Source organism: Ananas comosus, linkage group 23, assembly GCF_001540865.1.
Source record: "Ananas comosus cultivar F153 linkage group 23, ASM154086v1, whole genome shotgun sequence".
In the NCBI taxonomy this organism is placed as follows: domain Eukaryota; kingdom Viridiplantae; phylum Streptophyta; class Magnoliopsida; order Poales; family Bromeliaceae; genus Ananas; species Ananas comosus.
In genome coordinates, this window is record NC_033643.1 from 5,187,451 (window position 1) to 5,208,653 (window position 21,203).

The 21,203-nt window shown below is 37.7% G+C and overlaps 2 protein-coding genes across 2 annotated transcripts; both read left to right on the forward strand.

Annotated features, from left to right (window-relative positions):
• On the forward strand, window positions 1-20,769 carry LOC109728432. The gene is made up of 8 exons (XM_020258830.1): window positions 1-333; window positions 14,147-14,895; window positions 16,376-17,478; window positions 18,002-18,336; window positions 18,720-19,260; window positions 19,336-19,417; window positions 19,692-19,739; window positions 20,265-20,769. Exons 1-8 carry the CDS (start codon window positions 90-92, stop codon window positions 20,466-20,468), a joined length of 3,306 nt encoding a protein of 1,101 aa, XP_020114419.1. The 5' UTR covers window positions 1-89; the 3' UTR covers window positions 20,469-20,769.
• LOC109728433 (transposon Ty3-G Gag-Pol polyprotein) lies at window positions 6,546-11,209 on the forward strand. Its single transcript, XM_020258831.1, has one exon. The coding sequence runs from the start codon at window positions 7,535-7,537 to the stop codon at window positions 10,742-10,744; it is 3,210 nt and encodes a 1,069-aa protein (XP_020114420.1). The 5' UTR covers window positions 6,546-7,534; the 3' UTR covers window positions 10,745-11,209.

The window sequence follows — 21,203 nt, forward strand, 5'->3', positions numbered from 1 at the left end:
GAACCCTAACCCCATCGTCCCCGACCCCCTTCTTTTCCCTCTTCCTCCTCCACCCTGTCCATCCTCTTTCTCCTTCTCCATCTCCTTCAATGGCGTCTGCGGCGGAGCCGCCGCCGAAGAAGCGGAGGATCTTCGACGCCACTGCGGATCCGCCGCCGCCGCCGCCGCCGCCGCCGTCGCAGGAGGAGATCCTTCGGAAGAGAAGGAACAAGGAGGAGATCCGGAGCCTTTTCGAGCTGTATCGCCGCATCCAGCTATGCGTCGCCAAGAAGGACCGCACTCTCATGCCCGATCTCGAACAAGCCTACCTCTCCCTCATCACCGCTTCTAGAGGTTTCGATTCCTTCAATCCTTACCCTAGCCGATTCTGTACAAATGCTGTACAAAGTGTCGGGTGCTAATAATTTTAGTTTCTGATCAAAATTTAGCTTCCTGAGCTTTCGATTTCTTGTATTTTTACCCTACTTGAAGCTTCAGTGCACAATACTAATCAAGCTTCTGTCACAAAATCTGTTCTGTTAATAATTTAGTTACTAGCATTTCATTTGAAGTTCTTGGAAGTATTTACTTAGATTCTTTTTCTTTTTTTTTTTTTTTTTTTCATATGCTTCTTTTCTTATATTATTAGTTGCTTTCTGTATGACAATCATCTCTACTGCACAAGTTTAGGTACTTAACAAAATTTAGTTCCAGAAAAGTTTGTGTTTGTTTTATTTTGCGTAATTGATGTAGTATAGGATGATCCTGATCACATGTTGACTATCAGATCTGTGATTTTAATCATCTGGTTAGTTCTCATAAAAGTTCAGTAGATTTTTCTTTTTTTGGGCATAAGTATCATTGCTCTTGTATGAATCTCTTCTTTTGTATGGTATCCATATCTTCTAATATGGTATCCATCTCTTCTGTTAGAATTTAGTTACTGATTAAATATTTAGAGAGTCGACCATCAAACCTGTGCTTTTAAAAATGTAGTTACTATTGGTTTAAAGATTTTCTTGTAAATATCTACCTAGACGTTTTGTATTTAGACGTAGGTGCATCTCACATGCACCATGTTTTTGTTAATTAACTGCTTTTTTGTGCGTGATGATCTCTAATGTATAGTAAAGATCAGAGAGATAATTCCTCATATGCGAATTTTATAACTGCTGCTCTATTGTGCATTTGGTACCAGAAAATAGAACAACTATGGATTGATCAACAAAAGAAAAACTGTGCTAGGTGATCTGCATATATTATCACTATTCATGGATAGATTCATGACTTACGATTCTCTTTGCTTGTCAAGAGACTCGAGACAAAGTTGTGGTTTAGAATTTTATGGTAAAGTGAGTTTAGTACTATGAGTGCAACGAGGAGATTTTTCTGATGATGCGTTTAAATATCTAGTGGGGTTCGGAGATGTAGCACTTGAAGATCAAATAGGTGAAAGTGATTGGATTCTTTGGTATGGAAAAGAAATATTCATATAAACTAATTAAAGGAAGAGATCTTATATATATACATATATATGTATGTATATATATGTGTGTATATATATGTATGTATATATATCACAGGTGGATTTAAACAACCTCGCGAATTAACTTGGGTTACAGGTGTGGTTTTGGCTCTATTGACTGCATCTTTTGGTGTAACTGGTTATTCCTTACCTCGGGACCAAATTGGTTATTGAGCAGTAAAAATCGTGAAAGGCGTACCCGAAGCTATTCCTGTAATAGGATCGCCTTTAGTAGAGTTATTACGTGGAAGTGCTAGTGTGGGCCAATGCCAGGTATATAAGCTCTGATTTCAAATCCAGAGGTTAATCGTACTCTGGCAACTTTACGTAAGGCAGAGTTTGGTTTTTTGGGGGTGATAGTGGAAAAGTTGACAGATAAGTCACCCTTACTGTCACTCTACAGAACCGTACATGAGATTTTCACCTCACACAGCTCCTCGTTCAATTCTTTCGAAGTAATTGGATCCTTTTCGTTCGAGAATCTCTTCCCTTTCCTCCACTCCGTCCCGAAAAGTAACTAAAGACCAATTCAGTCACGTTTTCATGTTCCAATTGAACACTTTCCATTTATGAAAACCTTCTGCGCCCCACGCTAGATTTACAGATTGTACTTTTGCAGTTAGTCCATAAGGGTCGGACATCTATATTCCAGGAGGAGCTGTATGAGATGAAAATCTCATGTACGGTTCTGGAACGGAGATTTTCTGAATAGAATGAACGACCGTAACGGATGTTAGCTCAATCCGAAGGAAAGTGTGCGGAAGCTTTACAGAATTATTATGAAGCTACTTGACCAGAAATTGATCCCTATGCTATGATTTCGTGGAGCCTGCCCTAGACTGGATACACATTTTTCCAAAATTTGATCTTGGATCTACCGGATTTTTTATGAGGTTCAATACACTTTTTCTTTCTCTTTCCTTACTATCCTAAAGGATTGAAGGGAGAGGCGAAATTTTAGTTACGTCATGTGGAATTCTATTTCTTCATTTCTTCGCATATCAATAACTAGAATGTACGAGAATTTTTATGAAGGCGTTTCATTTGCTTCTCTTCCATGGAAGTTTCATTTTCCCTAGCAGCACGACGTTTGTATTGCTCTCCCATAAGTCCACAACCCCATTTTCATGGTTTAGGTTGCTCCCATTTAGCTCGCCGCTACTATGGGAATTGCTTTTGCTTTCTTTTCCTCTAGCTACTAAGATGTATCAGAAATTATGATACTAGTAAAATTGGAAAAACCCGAATTCCAGGCATCGCCTAATTGAATTTCTTAGTTTAGATAGTGTATGAGTAGGCCCGACAAAACCCTTGTATGGCTTCTTCAACTCTCAGAAATCTTTTTCCCTTTTGGAAGATACAGGAGCGAAACAATCAATCTATTGATATTGGAAGACCAAAAAGATTCTTCCAATGTCTCATTTCTGGGTCGAATGGAATTCATTATGGAAAATCGAATTTTTGGAATTTGAAATAATGTGGTGGGCGAACGACGGGAAGGCTGTGGGCGAGGAGGGATTCGAACCCCCGACACCGTGGTTTGTAGCTCAGAGGAAGAAGAATCGAGATACAAATTCGTTAATAGTCTAGAGTAAGAAGAATCGAGATACAAATTCGTTAATAGTCTAGAGTATGATACATATTTATTCATATATATATATATATATATATATATATATATATAGAGAGAGAGAGAGAGAGAGAGAGAGAGAGAGAGAGAGAGAGAGTCCAGCTATTATCCTCTTAAGAGGATAGAATCCATTGTCCTATCAAGTCATTCTTGATGATAGAGATCCCGAATCGAGAGATCCCGAATCGATGATCGGAACCGTTGAAGTTGATTTAGAGTATTTGAAATATTTAGAAACTAAATTTCATAAATTTTAAAAATAATTTACATGGTGATCAAAGTATCGTAAAATCGACAATTTTTGACGGCATATATGAACCGTTTGCTTGATTTATGCAGTATTCAAATGATCACAAAATCCAAACAGCTTGAATTTTTGATAGAAAATTCTTTATACTATTTAGATAATGTTTGATAACTCTGATCATGAATTGAGAAAGTCTAACAACTATTTTAGGAAGGTTATTCATTTATGACTGTTCATTTTTCGACTCTTCGATGGACTTGATAACGATTTTTAAAAATTACAAAATTCGGTTTCTAAATATTTCTTATAGTGTAGATCAATTTTAACGGTTCCGATTATCAATTTGAAGTGTTCGATCATTCAAAATGGCTTGATAGGACAAAGGCTTCTATCCTCTTAAAAGGATAGTAGCTAGACTATATATATATATATATATATATATATATATATATAATTGATTGATATATATATATATACTATTATAATAGTATATATATATACATATATATATATATATACGTTATATATAATCTAGTGGGCTGGTATGCTTATGGAAGCACGGAGCCCTCCGTGTTCCAAGTTGTTTTCGATATTCGGACTTTTCGAATCGACGATCGGCTCGCGTTAGAGTTATCTAGAGTATTGAAGTACTTAGAAAAGTAAATTTTGTGTTTTCGATATCATTGCCTAGTGATCGAAGGGCTCTCAAATCATACATTTTATCGGCCGTAAATGAGCCGTTTGCAGTTTAATCAGTGTAGAAATTATCCAAATCAACATAAATTTTGATCCAGAAAATTCTTATATACCAATATAAACAAGATCAATAACTTTGAATCTATAAATTTTAATGGTCATATCATCAATTTTTGTAAGATTTGTATTTCAGCCTCGTTGAATTTTGAGCCATCGCTTCGATCACTAGCCAAATGATATCGACAAAAGTCGCGTAAATTTACTTTTCTAGATACTTCAAATACTCCTAGATCAACGTCTAACGCAGCTGATCCGTCTGATTCGAAAAGTCGAACATCGAAAACAAAAGTGGAACACCGGAGCCCTTCCGTGCTTTCATACAGATCCTAGCCGCACTCTATATATATATAATAATATATATAACTATATATATATAATTCCGCTCATGGTACTTTTAAAAGCACACAGCCTTGATGTGTTGAAGTTTTTCGCGCGTTAGACGTCTACCTTCTTTGCCATTTCCAACCTAGATTCATCTACTCACCAACACCGTCTCAATCCTAGGGGACCTATTATCATCCTAGTAACCGTATCGCGGCCTAATCCCAAGGCCGAAGACGCTACAAGCACGCAATGGCTATGGTCTTTTAAAAGCATAGTAGCTCAATTATATATACCTTTTGTAGATGGTTTTGCACTTATTACACATATGCATATATATAATTGAGCTCTTATGCTTTTAAAAAGCACCAAGCCATTTGTGCTTGTAGGTCTTCGGCCCTTGGATTAGGGGATGCACGGTTAGAATGATAGTGGTCCTCTAGGGTTGAGCAGGTGGTTGGTGGAGTAGCATGATCTAAGGGTTGGAAATGGTCAAAGGGGTAGATATATAATTGAGCTCCTATGCTTTTAAAAGCACCAAGCCATTGGTGCTTGTAGGTCTTCGGTCCTTGGATTAAGGGTTGTATGGTTAGGATGATAGTGGTCCTCTTGGGTTGAGTAGGTGGTTGGTGGAGTAGCATGATCTAAGGGTTAGAAATGGTCAAAGAGGTAGATCTAAAGGCGAAAAACTAACAAGCACCAAGTGCTTGGTGCTTTTAAAAGCACCATAGCATGCTAAGGGTTGGAATTGGTGATGCAGTAAATAAATCTCGTTTTATTTTTGAATGCAATTTTTTTTTATTTTGTAGGTTTGTGTTTGATTCGGATTTAAATCATTTAGTTTTAGTTGATTTGGCTTAACCCAAACCCTTTTCTCCAATAAACAAAGAAACAATCCCAAAAAGACCTCTGGAATTCCCCAAAAAAAAGAGCTTTGAAATTTCCAAAAATTGCTTCGTTTTTTATGCATGACTCTTGGGTGACCGTGTTGTGTTGAAAATGAAAAGACAATAATTTATTATTGGAGGGCTCTCAACACTATAAATACATGGTTCTTGAAGTCTTAAGAGAAATTTTGGATGAATGGAAAATTCTACTCTCACTCTTTATCCTTGGTGTTCTACTTCCTGGTGAGATCATCGACGCTTCTTCCTCGCGCCGAGATCGTCTTCTTCCTCAACTTGATCGTTGTCGCTTCTTTCTCGTGACAAGATTGGCTTCTACTTCTACCTCACCTTTTTTTCCAAGTTACTACCTCATCTTTTTCTTCCTCGTTGCCGAAGTTCTACCCGTGGTGTACCGCCCTCCTCGTCGATTGTGGATCCCCCGCAATCGTGTGAACGGTGCGTTTTTTGTATCTCTCTTCTCCTGATATATTATTATCCCCTTTCAATCTAGCCTTCCACTATTACCAACCATATTTGCCAAACAACCAAATCTAAAGCTTTAAGTCCGATAAAGCCGAATTCACCTTTTGGAACTATTATATGTATTTTCAGTTGGTTGTTATTATCTCATATATCGAAGGTTTATCATCATCTTTGTAACGACTCAACCCGCTAGCAACACTAACTCGTTGGGCCAAACCACCAGCCCAAAATGCTTAAGCCCAGTTATTATTACTAGCGTGTAGGTCTCATATAAACTGATCGGAATCAGTATCCCATCCCATGTGGGACTATTGGGGGCGTTACAAACTCCCCCTGTTTAGACCCTGACGTCCTCGTCGGGTCCAAACCAGATCACAGACAGACAGACCAGGACTATTACCAGGCGATGTGAAATTCTAGAGGTGGCTCCTACGAGTTCAAGAGGTGGCTCCCACCAAACCCGTTGGTGTAGCACTTTGTCCCGCATAGCACTTAGTTCTCACACTTCCGGCTGGTATTCGGCTCTGATACCAATTTTAACGACCCAACCCGCTAGCAACAATAACTCGTTGGGCCAAACCACCAGCCCAAAATGCTTAAGCCCAGTTATTATTACTAGCGTGTAGGTCTCATATAAATTGATCGGAATCAGTATCCCATCCGATGTGGGACTATTGGGGGCGTTACAATCTTAGTATTGCTTCAATTCGATTTTAATTTTTCGTCTTGCTGAAATTTTTGCTTCCTTGCTTTAATTATAGTAAAGTTTGCCGGAATCGATAAATTGAACCTAGTTTATTTCAAGAAATATCTTTAAACAAAAGCAAACTTGAAAATTCAATTTTGGCAACCTGTCGGTTTGCATCAATTGGTATCAGAGCAAGTTTTTTTTCGTGGGAGCGTTTGTTTTGATCTAAACAACTTTTTCTTAGTATTCAACTTTGGGCTAGATATTTCAAAAAAAAAAAAAGAGCATCACTTTTTGATCAACTTGTAAGCATTTGGTAATGGCAGACAATCGTGAAAATCCTCGTGATTGGAGAGAAGCATATGAGAAACAACAACATTTCATGAAAAGCATGCAAAATCAAATGAATAACATTCAACAACTATTGGAAAGATTAACTATGCAACAACAAAATGCAGTTGGAGAAGATTCGGAAAGTGACCCTGATTTTGACAATCGTACTTTACCTGCTAGAAGAAATCCTTTTTTTCAAACTCAAGGAAATATACTCGATGGGATCAGGGGATTAAAGTGGACGTGAGTGAGTTCGAGGGTAAATTACAACTTGAAGATTTTGTGGATTGGCTAGACAAAATAGAACAATTTTTTGAATGGAAAGAATTACCTGATGACAAACAAGTTAAATTTGTCTTCCTTAAATTGAAAGGACATGCCTTAGTGTGGTGAAAACAAGTTCAAAACGATAGGGTTAGAAAAGGTAAAGAAAAGATTACCTCGTGGGAAAGAATGAAAGAAAAACTTAAAAGGAAAATTCTTACTGATTAATTATCGTCAAACTATTTTTCAAAAATTACACAATCTTAAACAAGGGTCTAAATCGGTACAAGAATATACTGAAGAATTTTACACCCTTCAAGCTCGTAATGAACTTAAAGAGGACGAAGAACAGCTAATAGCTTGCTATCCAGCCGGTCTTGGAACTCAAATCCAAGATGAGTTAGCCCTTTTAACTTTCTATATGGTCGACATGGCTTACAGTCATGCACTTAAGGCTGAGAATAAATTTAAAAGACAAACCTTTCGTCAGGGAAGTGCAAGCGTAAAGAACACCATAGGAACTAAGCCTATCCCAAAGAACGATAGTCAAACCTCTTCAAGACTTGTTCAAGACCTTAAGGGCAAAGAAATTTTAGGTGCAAAACCCGTTGAATCTGGCATCATTTGTTATAAATGTAACAAACCTGGACATAAATCCTCTGATTGCCCTCTGAGAAAATTTGATTCTAGAGCCAATCTAATAGAAAGTCATGAAGAGAATGAAAATGGGGAAGAAACTTTAGAACAAGAAGATGTTGATGAGATTTCCGAAGAATCTCCTGATGCTACTGAAACAAATCTCATGATCCATCGAGTCCTATCAGCCTCTAAGTCCACCCAAGATGATTGGAAGCGTCGTAGCCTTTTCAGAACCATTTGTAGCGCGGGAGGCAAGTTTTGCTCTCTGGTCATTGATAGTGGAAGTACTGAAAACTTTGTCTCTAGAGAAATGGTTGATAAGCTTAAACTGAAAACTGAAAAACTTGCTCAAACTTACAAAATAGCTTGGTTTAAGGATGGGGATGAATTTCCTGTAACTGAAAGATGTCTTGTTGAATTTTCTATTGGGAAAACTTATGCTGATAAAGTTTGGTGTGATGTTGTTCCCATGGATGTGAGTCACCTATTGTTAGGTAGACCTTGGCAATTTGATCGTAGCACTATACATGATGGTAGGGAGAACACTTACATTGTCACAAAGGACAACAAGAAAGTTAGATTGGTTCCCCTAAATTACTTTCCCAAACCAAAGTCTAAGCCAATTGAGTCCCAAAAGCAACCCTCCAATAATGAGCAGAAAATGATGGTTTTGAACAAAAGCCAATTCTCTAAAGATCTAGCAAAGTCTCCAGTGGTATATATTCTTTTGGCAAAAGAAATATCGAAGAACACTGAAGTTCCTCAAGTTGTTCAACCATTGCTTAATGAATTTTCTGATATCATGCCTGAGGAACTCCCCGATGGCCTTCCACCTATGAGAGACATCCAACACTGCATTGATTTTGTACCCGGTGCTAGTCTTCCACACCTAGCCCATTACAGGATGAGTCCCGCTGAGCATGAAGAGTTATATAGGCAGGTTTTTGAACTTCTGCAAAAAGGTTACATTAGAGAAAGTATGAGCCCTGTCGCGGTGCCTGCCCTCCTTACACCAAAAAAGGATGGAACATGGCGAATGTGTGTTGACAGTCGTGCAGTTAACAAAATTACCATCAAGTATAGGTTTCCCATTCCTAGGATTGATGATATGCTTGACATGTTAGGAGGTGCGAAGATATTCTCTAAGATTGACCTTAAGAGCGGATATCATCAAATCCGTATTCGACCTGGAGATGAATGGAAAACGGCGTTTAAAACTAAAGAAGGATTATACGAGTGGTTGGTTATGCCGTTTGGGCTATCCAATGCCCCTAGTACTTTCATGCGCTCTATGAACCAAGTCTTGCGACCATTCATTGGAAAATTTGTCGTAGTTTACTTCGACGACATTCTGATTTATAGCACGAGTCCTGAAACTCATATGGATCATTTAAGACAAGTGCTTCAAACTTTAAGAGATAACAGCTTACATCTGAATCTTAAGAAGTGTACATTTCTGACCGATAGCCTTACCTTCTTAGGCTATGTGGTGTCCACCGAGGGAATTAAGGTAGATCCTGTTAAGATAGAAGCAATTCAGAATTGGCCAACCCCAAAGACTATAACTGAAATCCGAAGTTTCCACGGACTTGCGTCGTTTTATCGGCGTTTCATTCGAAATTTCAGTTCATTAATTGCGCCAATAACTGATTGCCTAAAAGGGGGTAAATTTACTTGGACATCTGAAGCTGAAAAAAGTTTTCAATTGGTTAAGGACAAACTTACAAAGGCTCCAGTACTTGCCTTGCCCGACTTCGAAAAGGTGTTTGAGATTGATTGTGATGCCTCACATATCGGAATTGGAGGCGTACTGTCTCAAGAGAAACGTCCTATAGCCTTCTTTAGTGAAAAATTGAACGATGCACGAGCACGTTACTCCACTTATGATCTTGAATTTTACGCGATCGTGCAGGCTTTGAAACATTGGCGACCCTACTTGATTCATCGAGAGTTTATTCTTAATTCGGATCATGAAGCATTGCGATATTTAAATTCTCAAAAAAACTTGAACAAAAGGCATGCCAAGTGGTCTGCATTCCTGCAAGAATACACTTTTCACTTGCGGCATAAACAAGGCATTGCTAATCGAGTCGCTGATGCACTCAGTCGTCGAAACCATTTGCTTATCACTTCTTCCTTACAGATAGTAGGATTTGAGATAGTTAAGGACCAATATCAAAATGACCCTAATTTCGGTCCTATCCTAAAAAAGTGCCTATCTCCTGACAATGATTCACCTTCTGATTATTGTTTGGACGGCGGGTATCTTTTTAGAAAGTCCAAGTTGTGCATTCCCCAGGGATCGTTAAGAGAGTCCTTGATTCAGAACTTGCATAGTAGCGGGCTAGGGGGACATTTCGGGAGAGACAAAACTTTGGGATTAGTTCAAGAGAGGTATTATTGGCCTAACATGAGTAAGGACGTTGAAAGGTTTGTTCAGCGGTGTAAGACTTGTCAATCATTTAAAGGACAAACTCAAAATACTAGCTTGTATACTCCCCTGCCCATTCCCACTGTGCCCTGGGAGGATATTAGCATGGACTTTGTCCTAGGCCTACCCAAGATTGCACGCCAAGTTGATTCAGTTTTTGTGGTTGTTGATCGTTTTACGAAAATGGCTCATTTTATTCCTTGCAAGAAAACTTCTGATGCATCACATATTGCAAAATTATTTTTCAATGAAATTGTACGTTTACATGGCATTCCTAAATCAATTACCTCTGATCGAGATACAAAATTTGTTAGTCATTTTTGGAGAACTTTAATGTCAAAGGCAGGAAGCAAACTGAATTTCAGCAGCCCATACCATCGACAAACTGACGGGCAGACGGAAATAGTAAATCGATCTTTGAGTAATCTCTTAAGATGTTTAGCTGGAGAAAAACCAACACAATGGGATTTAATTTTACCTCAAGCTGAATTTGCTTATAATAGTTCCATAACCGAACCATTGGAAAATCTCTTTTTGAAGCTTTATATGGCCGTCCTATAGCCCACTTTCTTGACCGAGCACCAATACCTTACCCTAGTAGAGTTAGTGCAGATGCCCACTATTACCTAGAACATATTCAAAAGGTGCAACAACAAGTTCATCAGAGGTTGCGGGATTTCACTGTCAAGTACAAGGAGTCAGCAGATAAACATTGACGAGGTATGACTTTTAATGAAGGAGATAATGTCTTAATCTATTTTAGAAAAGAAAGGTTCTCAGCTAGAGGCTATAGCAAGTTGAAGAGGAATAAGTACGGGCCATTCAAAATTCTGAAAAATTAGGGGAAAATGCTTATCTAATTGATCTACCTCCGGAAGTATCGACGTCCCCGATCTTCAATGTCAGTGAGCTATACGAGTACCATAGAGAGGCCCCCTCTACTGTCGATATTGATGGCTTGACATCTCGCTCCGACATTGAAACTCCATCAGATGGCGTGGAGGATATTCTGAATGTGCGCGAGTCTGTGACGCGACGTGGTACTCATCGCCGATACTTGGAGCGTTGGCGTGGACGACCATTATCCGATAGTAGTTGGATTTCTGAGGTGGAGTTGTGCCAACTTCGAGAGGACTTATACCAGAGTTATCAAGATGCCATCTCGACGGAGTCGAGATTTCCCCAACTCGAGGGGAACTGATGCAGCAAATAAATCTCGTTTTATTTTTGAATGCAATCTTTTATTTTGTAGGTTCGTGTTTGATTCGGACTTAAATCATTTAGTTTTAGTTGATTTGGCTTAACCCAAACCCTTTTCTCCAATAAATAAAGAAATAATCCCAAAAAGACTTTTGGAATTCCCCAAAAAAGAGACCTTTGAAATTTTCAAAAATTGCTTCGTTTTCTATGCATGACACTTGGATGACCGTGTTGTGTTGAAAACGAAAAGACAATAATTTATTATCGGGGGGCTCTCAACACTATATACATGGTTCTTGAAGCCTTAAGAGAAAAATTTTGGATGAATAGAAAATTCTACTCTCACTCTTTATCCTTGGTGTTCTACTTCCTGGTGAGATCATCGACGCTTCTTCCTCGCGCTGAGATCGTCTTCTTCCTCGACTTGATCGTTGTCGCTTCTTCCTCGTGACAAGATCGGCTTCTACTTCTACCCCTCATTTTCTTCCAAGTTACTACCTCATTTTCTTCTTCCCCGTTGCCGAAGTTTTACCCGTGGTGTACCGCCCTCCTCGTCGATCGTGGATCCCCCGCAATCGTGTGAACGGTGCACTTTTTGTATCTCTCTTCTCCTGATATCCTATTATCCCCTTTCAATCTAGCCTTTTACCATTACCAACCATATTTGCCAAACAACCAAACCTAAAGCTTTAAGTCCGATAAAGCCGAATTCACCTTTTGGAATTATTATATGTATTTTCAGTTGGTTGTTATTATCTCATATATCGAAGGTTTATCATCATCTTAGTATTGTTTCAATTCAATTTTAATTTTTCGTCGTGCTGAAATTTTTGCTTCCTTGCTTTAATTATAGTAATGTTTGCCGGAATCGATAAATTGAACCTAGTTTATTTCAAGAAATATCTTTAAACAAAAGCAAACTTGAAAATTCAATTTTGGCAACCTCTCGGTTTGCATCAATTGGTCAAAGGGATAGATCTGACGGTGGGAAACTTACAATCACCAAGTGCTTGGTACTTCTAAAATCACCATAGCAGGAGTCTCTCTCCTCTCAACCTCTCCTCAGGTATGTTTCATCGAAGACTCGTATATGTGTGGTCTCTCCCAATCCCCTGTACTCTTATTGTCCAGCCCAGTCTCCTCTCACACTCTCTTCTCTCATAAATCTTCTCTCTCTACTCCGCTCTCTCTCTCTCTATATATATTATATATATTATTAGTAGATATATATTAGTAAGCAAGCGTGCTCTGTGCCTTCAGGAGCACTGGAGGCCTCCGTGCTCCTGAGCCGATTTTTTATGATGAAATTTTCGAATCGACGATCGGACCCGTTAAGACTTGATCTAGCCATTTGAAGTTTCTAGAAAATTTTTGCGATTTTTGATATCATTTTACCTAGTGATGAAAGGATTCAAAATCAATAAATTTTAATGGTTGATACTGCCGTTTCCAAGTTTAACGTGTAGAAGTATTCAAATCAGATGAAATTTGATACAAAATTCTTATACTATCTACAACAAGATCAGTATTCTGATTGAAAATTTTAGTGCCATATCACCACTTATAGATTTTTATTCAGCCGTTAAAATTATTCATTTGAATCCTTTCGATCTGCTAGTAAATAGATATTGAAAAATCGGCATGAAATTATTTATTAGAAACTTCAAATATGCTCAGATGCAAAGTTTAACTGGAGCCGATCGTCGATTCGGAAACTACCATCTACAAAAAACGGCTCAGAGCAAGGAGGCCTCTGCTCGCCTGAGAGCACAGCAGGCCCGTGCTCTATAAATATATATACTATATATATATACTATAATATATATCGCGGAGGATCTTATGGAAGCATGGAGGCTCCGTGCTTCCACTTTGTTTTCGATGTCGCCACTACGAATCGACGATGCTCGTTAAGACGTTGATCTAGAGTATGAAGTGATCTAGAAAATAAAGTTGCGATTTTCCTCGAATATCATTTGCCTATATCGAAGTGGCTCAAAATCAACGGCTGAAAATAAAAATCTTACAAAATATGATGATATGACAATAAAATTTTAGATCAAAGTTATTGATCTTGTTTTATATAGTATAAAGAATTTTCTATCAAAATTTCATGTGATTTGGATATTTCTACACCGTTAAACTTGCAACCGGCTCACCATGGCCGTTAAAATTATTGATTTTGAGCCCCTTCGATCACTAGGCAAATGATATCGAAAAATCACAAAATTTATTTTCTAGGTACTTCAAATACTCTAGATCAACTCTAACGGAGCCGATCGTCGATTCGAAAGTCCGAACATCGAAAACAACTTGAAAGCACGGAGGGCTCCGTGCTTCCATAAGAATACCAGCCCACTCTATATATATATATATAAAAACCCTACAATTCCATAGAAGTTGAGGGTTGTGTGTTGTCCTATGAAAAATACAAAAGGTATAAGTACTCAAGATGAATATGGTTTTGAATGCTCTGGTGGATTGACTTGTAATAGCGTGTTAAATATGTTAAATAGCTCTTGGCAGTGCACCAATCGAATTATGAAGCTTATGGAGAGTTGTTAATCCTGTAAAGATAACATAATGGAAGTGATGTAAAATAACCAAATGTGGTTTTCTTTAAAAAAAAAAAAAAGCTACTGGTCACCATTATTTCTCTCTTATAGTGTCATGCATTTCATTAGACGGTATTCTTTTCTTTATATATCTTTCTTTAATTGGCGGTCAGGCTATCTAAACTTTCTCCTTTTTTTCCTTCCTTTGTAGGCTGCACAAGTGTACAGCGAATTGTAGCTGAACTTATTCCTCGATATGCCTCATTTTGTCCGACTGCTCTCGAGGCAGCTGCTAAAGTTTCCATCAACATGTACAATTGGAACTTGGCCATTATAATGAAAGAAGAGGATACCGATGGTGTGGCTTATCAGACTGCTAAAGCCTGTATTTTTGGCCTTTTTGATATATGTTGCACTGCTTCTTATGAAGCACCAACATCATCCATCATTCAGGGGATCTGTGCTCAAGTTTTTCTAAGTGTTCTTACCTTTTTCGTTTCAACTTTCGAGGGAAAGGATATATTTCAGATAGGGACCCGGAAAATTCAAAATTTGCAAGAACCAATGGAATTCTTAAATGAACTGAAGCAGGAATATGTAGATGCTGATGAACCTGCTTTGTATAAGTTATTTGAGCTGAGAGCACTCTGTTTGCTCAGTATATTTATTTCTTTTCCGAAGAATTTGCTGGCGGCCTGCTTTGAGATTCTTTTATCCGGAGGAACTGATCTTCTTCTGTATAATGGAGGAGTATACTTTCTAAGTCAGGTGACTAGCTATCTGAACATTGGTGACGTAAATCATGATTTGGATAAGACAATTGATCGGGATTCGCTATGTACAGATTCTTCTGTCAACAATGCAGATAGCAAGGGAACGAGTGATGTCAAGCTGGTAGCCAGTGACAGCTGCTCTCCACAAAAATCTATGCTACAGTCATACAACTGTTATATGACAATGGTAATCGTTGTGCACATCTTGACATCGTTTCATATATATATATATATATATATATATATATATATATATATATATATATATAGAGTGAGGCTACTATGCTTCTGGATCCGTGCNTATATATATATATATTTTTTTTTTTCAAAAGAAAAAAATGTTATAATGATATTTTGGGTATTATATTAGGATTTACAGTTCGGATACTTCAGAGTTATTGATTCCATGATATAAGTAATCTATATATTACATTGACGTGGAATATAAAAGTGTAGAATTAGTCATACTGAAGTGCTCATTGTTCACAAATATTTTCCACTCAGTTTTGATGGAAATTGAACTATGCTTCCGACATCTATGCTAGTGGTTATCATATGTTAAGCAATCAGTTTAAGCAATTTTCAAAGATTTATATAGAGTTTGGGTACTTTGCGGTTGTATGAAGAATTATTCAGTTGTCATATTTAACTTATAACCATAAGTTTTATGCTTGTTTCTTTTTACGGCTTTTAATACACTATTTACAAAGTGTGATCGAGCTTTTTATTTAGAATATTTATGAAATGTATACATTTCCTTCTCATTTTGTGCTTCACTGTCCTTACAAAGTGCATCTTATCTTATGATGGAACTCTCACTTTTTTATTTTATGTCCAAGAGTTAACTCTTCTTCAAACTAATCAGAGAAAACTAGATGTTATTTAGGCCTTGAATTAAGTGATGTTCAAGTTTTGAAGGACCACGGCTGTTGAATATGACAAGCTTTGACTATCCATATGAATGACAGCAACTCTATCGCTATTGATGTTCTCTCTAACTTTTGTACAATTTGTAGTAGGAGTGCTTGCTGCCAAATGCTTGGCATCAGTCATTTTTTGCCAGTTTTGTTAATGTGATAGAAGTGGACAGAGGGAAAAGCTGAGGAAGAGGGGGAAGAGTTGAGTCTCTTTTTTTCTTACATCAATGCATTGTGTGACACATTTAGGCCTGGTTCAGTATTGTTGTAGTAGGGTGTGGGTGTGGATGGAGTGCTTGCAGAATATACATCTAGTCATCTACATTTTTGTTTGGCAGCCAAAAATAAAAACTTAGTGATGTGCTTTTGCTTCTTTGCTTTTTGAAGAAGATGCCTTTTGACATCCATCTGGATTGTGTTGCAAGCTAGTCAACCTGCCGGCACATCCAACCACATAAATTTTTGTTTACGAAAAACGAAAAATGACAACAATATCGAAGGAGGCCTAATTTTCAGCTCAGGATGTATTCAATGCACCTTCTTGAAACATAATATTTTTTTAGACGTTATTTTTATTGAGGTAATAAAGAAATTATGTATAAATTTTAGTTTTCATTTGTATGATTTCTCCTTGTTTGGTACTTCATATTAGTGAGAATGTTATTTATTTTAATAGCCATCTATTTTTCCTCTCTTCATCATTGTTGAGTAATACTATCGTCCGAGTCTCATGCAGTTTTTTCTTTGCAGGCAATCAGCAGGGATCCATCATTGAGAGGTTGGGTGTTTTCAAGGTACCAGAAATTATGTGAGTCACGTAGGTCTGAGGTCGTTCCAGAGATATCATCGCACCTAGAAAAAGCTTTAGGATCTTTATCAGATGCTACTAGGGAAACACATCGTGAAGAAAGCAACAAAGACAACTTTGATACAGCAAAAACCATCAACAGTCCTAATAATCCTTCGTTGGTTAATAAATCAAGTATACATGAGTCTAAGATGGATCATGCATTGGGGGTGTACGATGCATCTTCTAATGATTCTAAGAAGGAAAATAAGAAGAGATTTAATTCGCTGGACAGAGGCTCAATTAATGAAAGGAAAGGGCTGGTACCCACCGAGAACTTGGAGAGAGGGAACTCTAAAGATTTATCTCCTATTAAGACTTGCACACCAAAAGAATCGATGAGCAATAAACTCCGGATTGATGTTCAGAGCCTTGATCAGGAAAAATATTCCTCTGATCAAATATTTTATTTTGATGGGGATACTCAGTCTAGGGATGTGATTTCAGCTACTAAGCTGCTTTGGGTAGGTTCGCTTGGTAACAATACATCAGAAACAGTGATTAGGTCGCACTTTGAGAGTTTTGGTCCTTTGGAGCAAGTTTTACGTTGTCCTGCTAAAAATTTTGCATTAGTTGAGTACAAAAACGTAATGGATGCTGTGAAGGCACGGAAATATATGCATGGGTCCTCTCTGTGGGGTGGGTGCCTGAAAGTCAAATTTTTAGATTCTGGGTTAGGAAGCAGGGGATGGGTAAGCGGTTTAGCTGTTGGTGAAAGCTCTCATGTTTACATTGGGAATGTGATGAGCCACAGAGAGAAAGATGAGATGTTGCATGAATTAATGGTAGTGGGACTGAGGAAACCTCACTCTGTTACTGATCTTAAGAGTGAAAATGCCTTGCTGATAGAGTTTGGGACGGCAGAAGAAGGGGCTATTGCAATGGCTCATATTAGGCATCGGTGTAGAGCGGCAGGATCTCATGTAGATCCAAGGGCAGGAAACAGCGGAAGAACTTCAGTTTTACATTGTAGCTCTTCTGAAAGTGGCAACCAAGCTGAGCTCAGGTACAAATCAACTTTCATGCTGTAGCCATTTTCGTTGGACATGCTCACTCACCAATATAACTCAGTAGAATAATTAATTTGCATAACGATATTCTGTTTGCTCCATGAAATTATACCTACTGCATTATTAATACATACCTAATAGCAGTTGTGGTAGAAAGGAAAAATCAACTATATCTGAGGGAACAAATTCTCCTACCTTTCTTGGAACTGTGCTAATTAATAGTGTAATGTGAAACAGCTACTTTATGTAGATTTAAAGCATCGTATGGAAAACAAGGGCAATTATTATCATTCAATCATGTTCTAATACTTGATCTGTCTATTGTATTTATCATCTGCATTGGAAAGTAAGTTACAGATTTTGAGTTCTCATCATCGTGACGGGATGAAAGCTATTTTTGTTCATGGTTTATAACCATTCTGTTTGTTTTTCAATCAGAAATTTCTAGTATCCCTTATTGCAGATGCATATTGTTCATCCTTCGCAGCTTGACATCCTTTTCATGCTTTGATTTTATAGGGACAGAGTTTTTCTACATCGTGAAGAACAGCAAAAGACACCAAGGAAACTTAACTCTTCAGAATATTCGTCATCTCATGGGGACATATATTCCCCTGGTTATGAGAGTAAACCAGCGAACTTTTACACCAGTTCATCCACAAGTAGATCTTATAACAGCATTGGTGAACTTGTATCCCCAAGGTTAAATATGGAAAAACCTGGTATTCATGGACTGAGTGAGCTACCTTTTCAATCTAATTGGACTGTTGCAAGCAGTTCAGAAGTGCTAGATGCTGGTTCAAGAAAGTTTGATGGTTATAGCAGAAACAATCCTATGGATCCTTCATTTCATGGTAATTTTCTCACATTCATAATAGGGATTTTCACATAAACATCACTGTAATATATTCATATAAATATCTGAATCTTCACTTCACCCCCTTGAAAGTATAGTTTCTTACGTAAATACCCTTACCTAAGTTGGGAGTTACCAAATTCACAGGATGAAATTGTTCCATAACCAAGATATTTTCGGAGTCCCATTTTCATCAGTACGAGGTTATATAGGTCAGAACTTGAGATATATTAGTCAGAAATTAAGTGTTTTTGATAAACTGATAAAAATTCAGATTATGCAAGGATATGAATGTAAAGAGATTTATTATGCAGGGTATACATTTTCATATCTCTTCATAGTTTTGCATGCTCATCTAAACTTGTTTTCATCTGTCTGAAGGTCCATCCGCTTCCGGTGGCAGTAAGCAGGAGCTTGATGCAAAATTATCTGTACAGAGGACCCTCATGGGCCCTCCTGGTCCTCCACATGGCGGCCCCATAATACCCCCACCTGTGCCTACATCCTTTTTCCGTCCCATCCATCCTCCCATTAATCATATCTCTATCAGCATAACAACACCCAATGAAAATTTCCGTCTAAATCCAAGTGCTCCTCTCCCTTTTATACCCTCTTCAATAACCCCCCTTTCACAGTTGGTGGTGCCTGTACCTCCTTTGTCAGGTATGGCTCCTCCACCTCGACCACCACTGGATTTGCCACAGCCTCTACCTTCTCCGCCCCCAGCGCCTGTTTCCCGGCCCCCATTTGTACCTCCTCCTCCAAACTCTTCCCCACAGCAAAATTGTATTGAATCCTTCAACTCGCAATATCGGTGGGAAGGCTCTCTCTCAAAAAGTGGGGTTCATTACTGTACAATTTATGCAATTCGAGAGGATTCAGATGCATGCAGATATTCAAATGGAGTCTCTGAACCAATAGTGTAAGCACTTTGAAATTTGGTTTTTGAATTTTTTTTTTCTTTTTTGCTTAATTATTAACTTTTGTGAATATACAGCTGGCCAGCTAGATTGGATGTGACAAAGCGCACAGACTTTCGGCATGTGAAGACCACTTTTGGTAACACTCCTCCCAATAGAGTAAGTCTTCTTAAGACGTATTGCATTACATTTTACACAATTATTTCAATTACTTTTTAACTTATTCTGCGTACTCTTTACCTTAGTTTATGACTTAATGAGAAGTGAAAAGATGACCTTTTAGTTTTTCTGCTTTTTGTTTTGTGAAAACTGCTGTGTAAAAGTTTACATTTGTGAAACAACAAATCCTGTTCTGTCATTAGCCAAAAATCAAGCAATTATCTATCTTCCTCGTATTATGTCTACTGTCTCATTAATGCAAAAATTGATGCAGAGAGAGGTTTGTCGGTTGCTACCGTCGTCTTCTGGTGACCACAAAGGGGTAAGTTTTTTTTTTTCCCATACCTATTTAGAATCAATATAAATACATTACGTTTTTGCTCCTCAAAATAAGTGAGGTGGCCGCCTTTGGTGTTTCAACTTTTATATGAGTGAAGTGTTTCATGATTAAATGATTAAAATGTATGCACACGTCCATCTTTAGGTGATTTAGAAACTGAGTTCCTGAACTGTAGGTGATTTTTCCGCCCTAACCCGAATTACATATATATATTTTCGTACTCTAGTGGAGTTTGGCAACTTTAATGATTTTTGTCAAATATAAAAAAAAATTGCAGGGACCATAACTATATGGAATTCCCACAATCAGACAGTCTTTCTAGCGCAAGAGTTTTAAATCGAGGAAATAAGAGTTTATGCTTCTTTTTTTTTAAAAAAAAATTCACCTACAGTTGGGTTGGTGTAACAATTTCAGTTTAATCAAAGTTCCGGATCCTGATCTTTAGGCCTCAGAACGATTGCCAAATCCACAATTCAATAATCTAATTTTTATTTCTTTCCAAAGCAGTTGCGGGATTTCATATCATACTTGAAACAAAGGGAATGCGCCGGTGTGATAAAGATTCCTGCAGCGAAGAATGTGTGGCCGAGATTGCTGTTCATTCTCCCTCACTCGGCGGATATCTGCACCATGCTGGCCATTAATCCTCTCCCGGCTGAGTCCCTCGTGGCGCTGGTCTTGCCCAAAGAAACAAACTCCGAACCGGTATGATTCCCGTCTTGGTTGTAGTGTGAGATGTTTTGTGTATATAGTCAATGCGCCTATGCCCGTGGAAAATTTTGTGCATTATGTTTGTGAACTCTGAAGAACCATGAAGGCTAATTTTGTTTGTTTTGCGTCTCTTGTGGAACATTTCATTTATCAAATCTCCAGGAGCTGCTCGGTGCAGCTTAACTCTCTCTTGTGTGTGTGTGTGTGTGCGCGCGCGCGGGGTTTTCAAGTTATAAAAGAGGGGTTGTTTAAACAGAAAAAAAAAGAAAATGGAAAACCTGTGGACTGGTCAATGAATCTACTCTGCATTTTCTGTTTTCTCAGTTTAATCCTTTCCTTTTTTACATCGAAAAATTATGTTTAAAAAAAGGAAAATAGAGGACAGGTGTTACCTGTAATAATTCCTTTCGATGCCGTTTGATTCGAGAACAAGCTATTCTGGTTTATTTCTAGAATGGATAATAGCTTTTGAGAATTGAGATATTTATAGAGAATTAAAAATAAATTATGTTTCGGTGATTGCATTGGAATAGTAGGAATAAAAGTAATTATGAGTGAAAACGAAAAGGATTTATACAAATATTAGTAAAATAATATTTTACAAGTTAATAAATTAATTAATTAACAATACTATCTGAGGTGCTGATGAATAACTATTTTAAACAAAAGTCAATATGTTAATATTAATTAATTATCTAATTCTTTATATTTTAAGTTAATACATTAATCAGATAA

What these genes read in the sequence shown, in the direction of transcription:
- LOC109728432 (XM_020258830.1), top strand. Translation starts at nt 90, where the DNA reads ATGGCGTCTGCGGCGGAGCCGCCGCCGAAGAAGCGGAGGATCTTCGAC. An exon ending in ACAACTGTTATATGACAATG is followed by an intron (nt 14,896 to 16,375) that starts GTAATCGTTGTG and finishes TTTTCTTTGCAG; the next exon opens with GCAATCAGCAGGGATCCATC. An exon ending in TATGGATCCTTCATTTCATG is followed by an intron (nt 18,337 to 18,719) that starts GTAATTTTCTCA and finishes ATCTGTCTGAAG; the next exon opens with GTCCATCCGCTTCCGGTGGC.
- LOC109728433 (XM_020258831.1), top strand. Translation starts at nt 7,535, where the DNA reads ATGGTCGACATGGCTTACAGTCATGCACTTAAGGCTGAGAATAAATTT.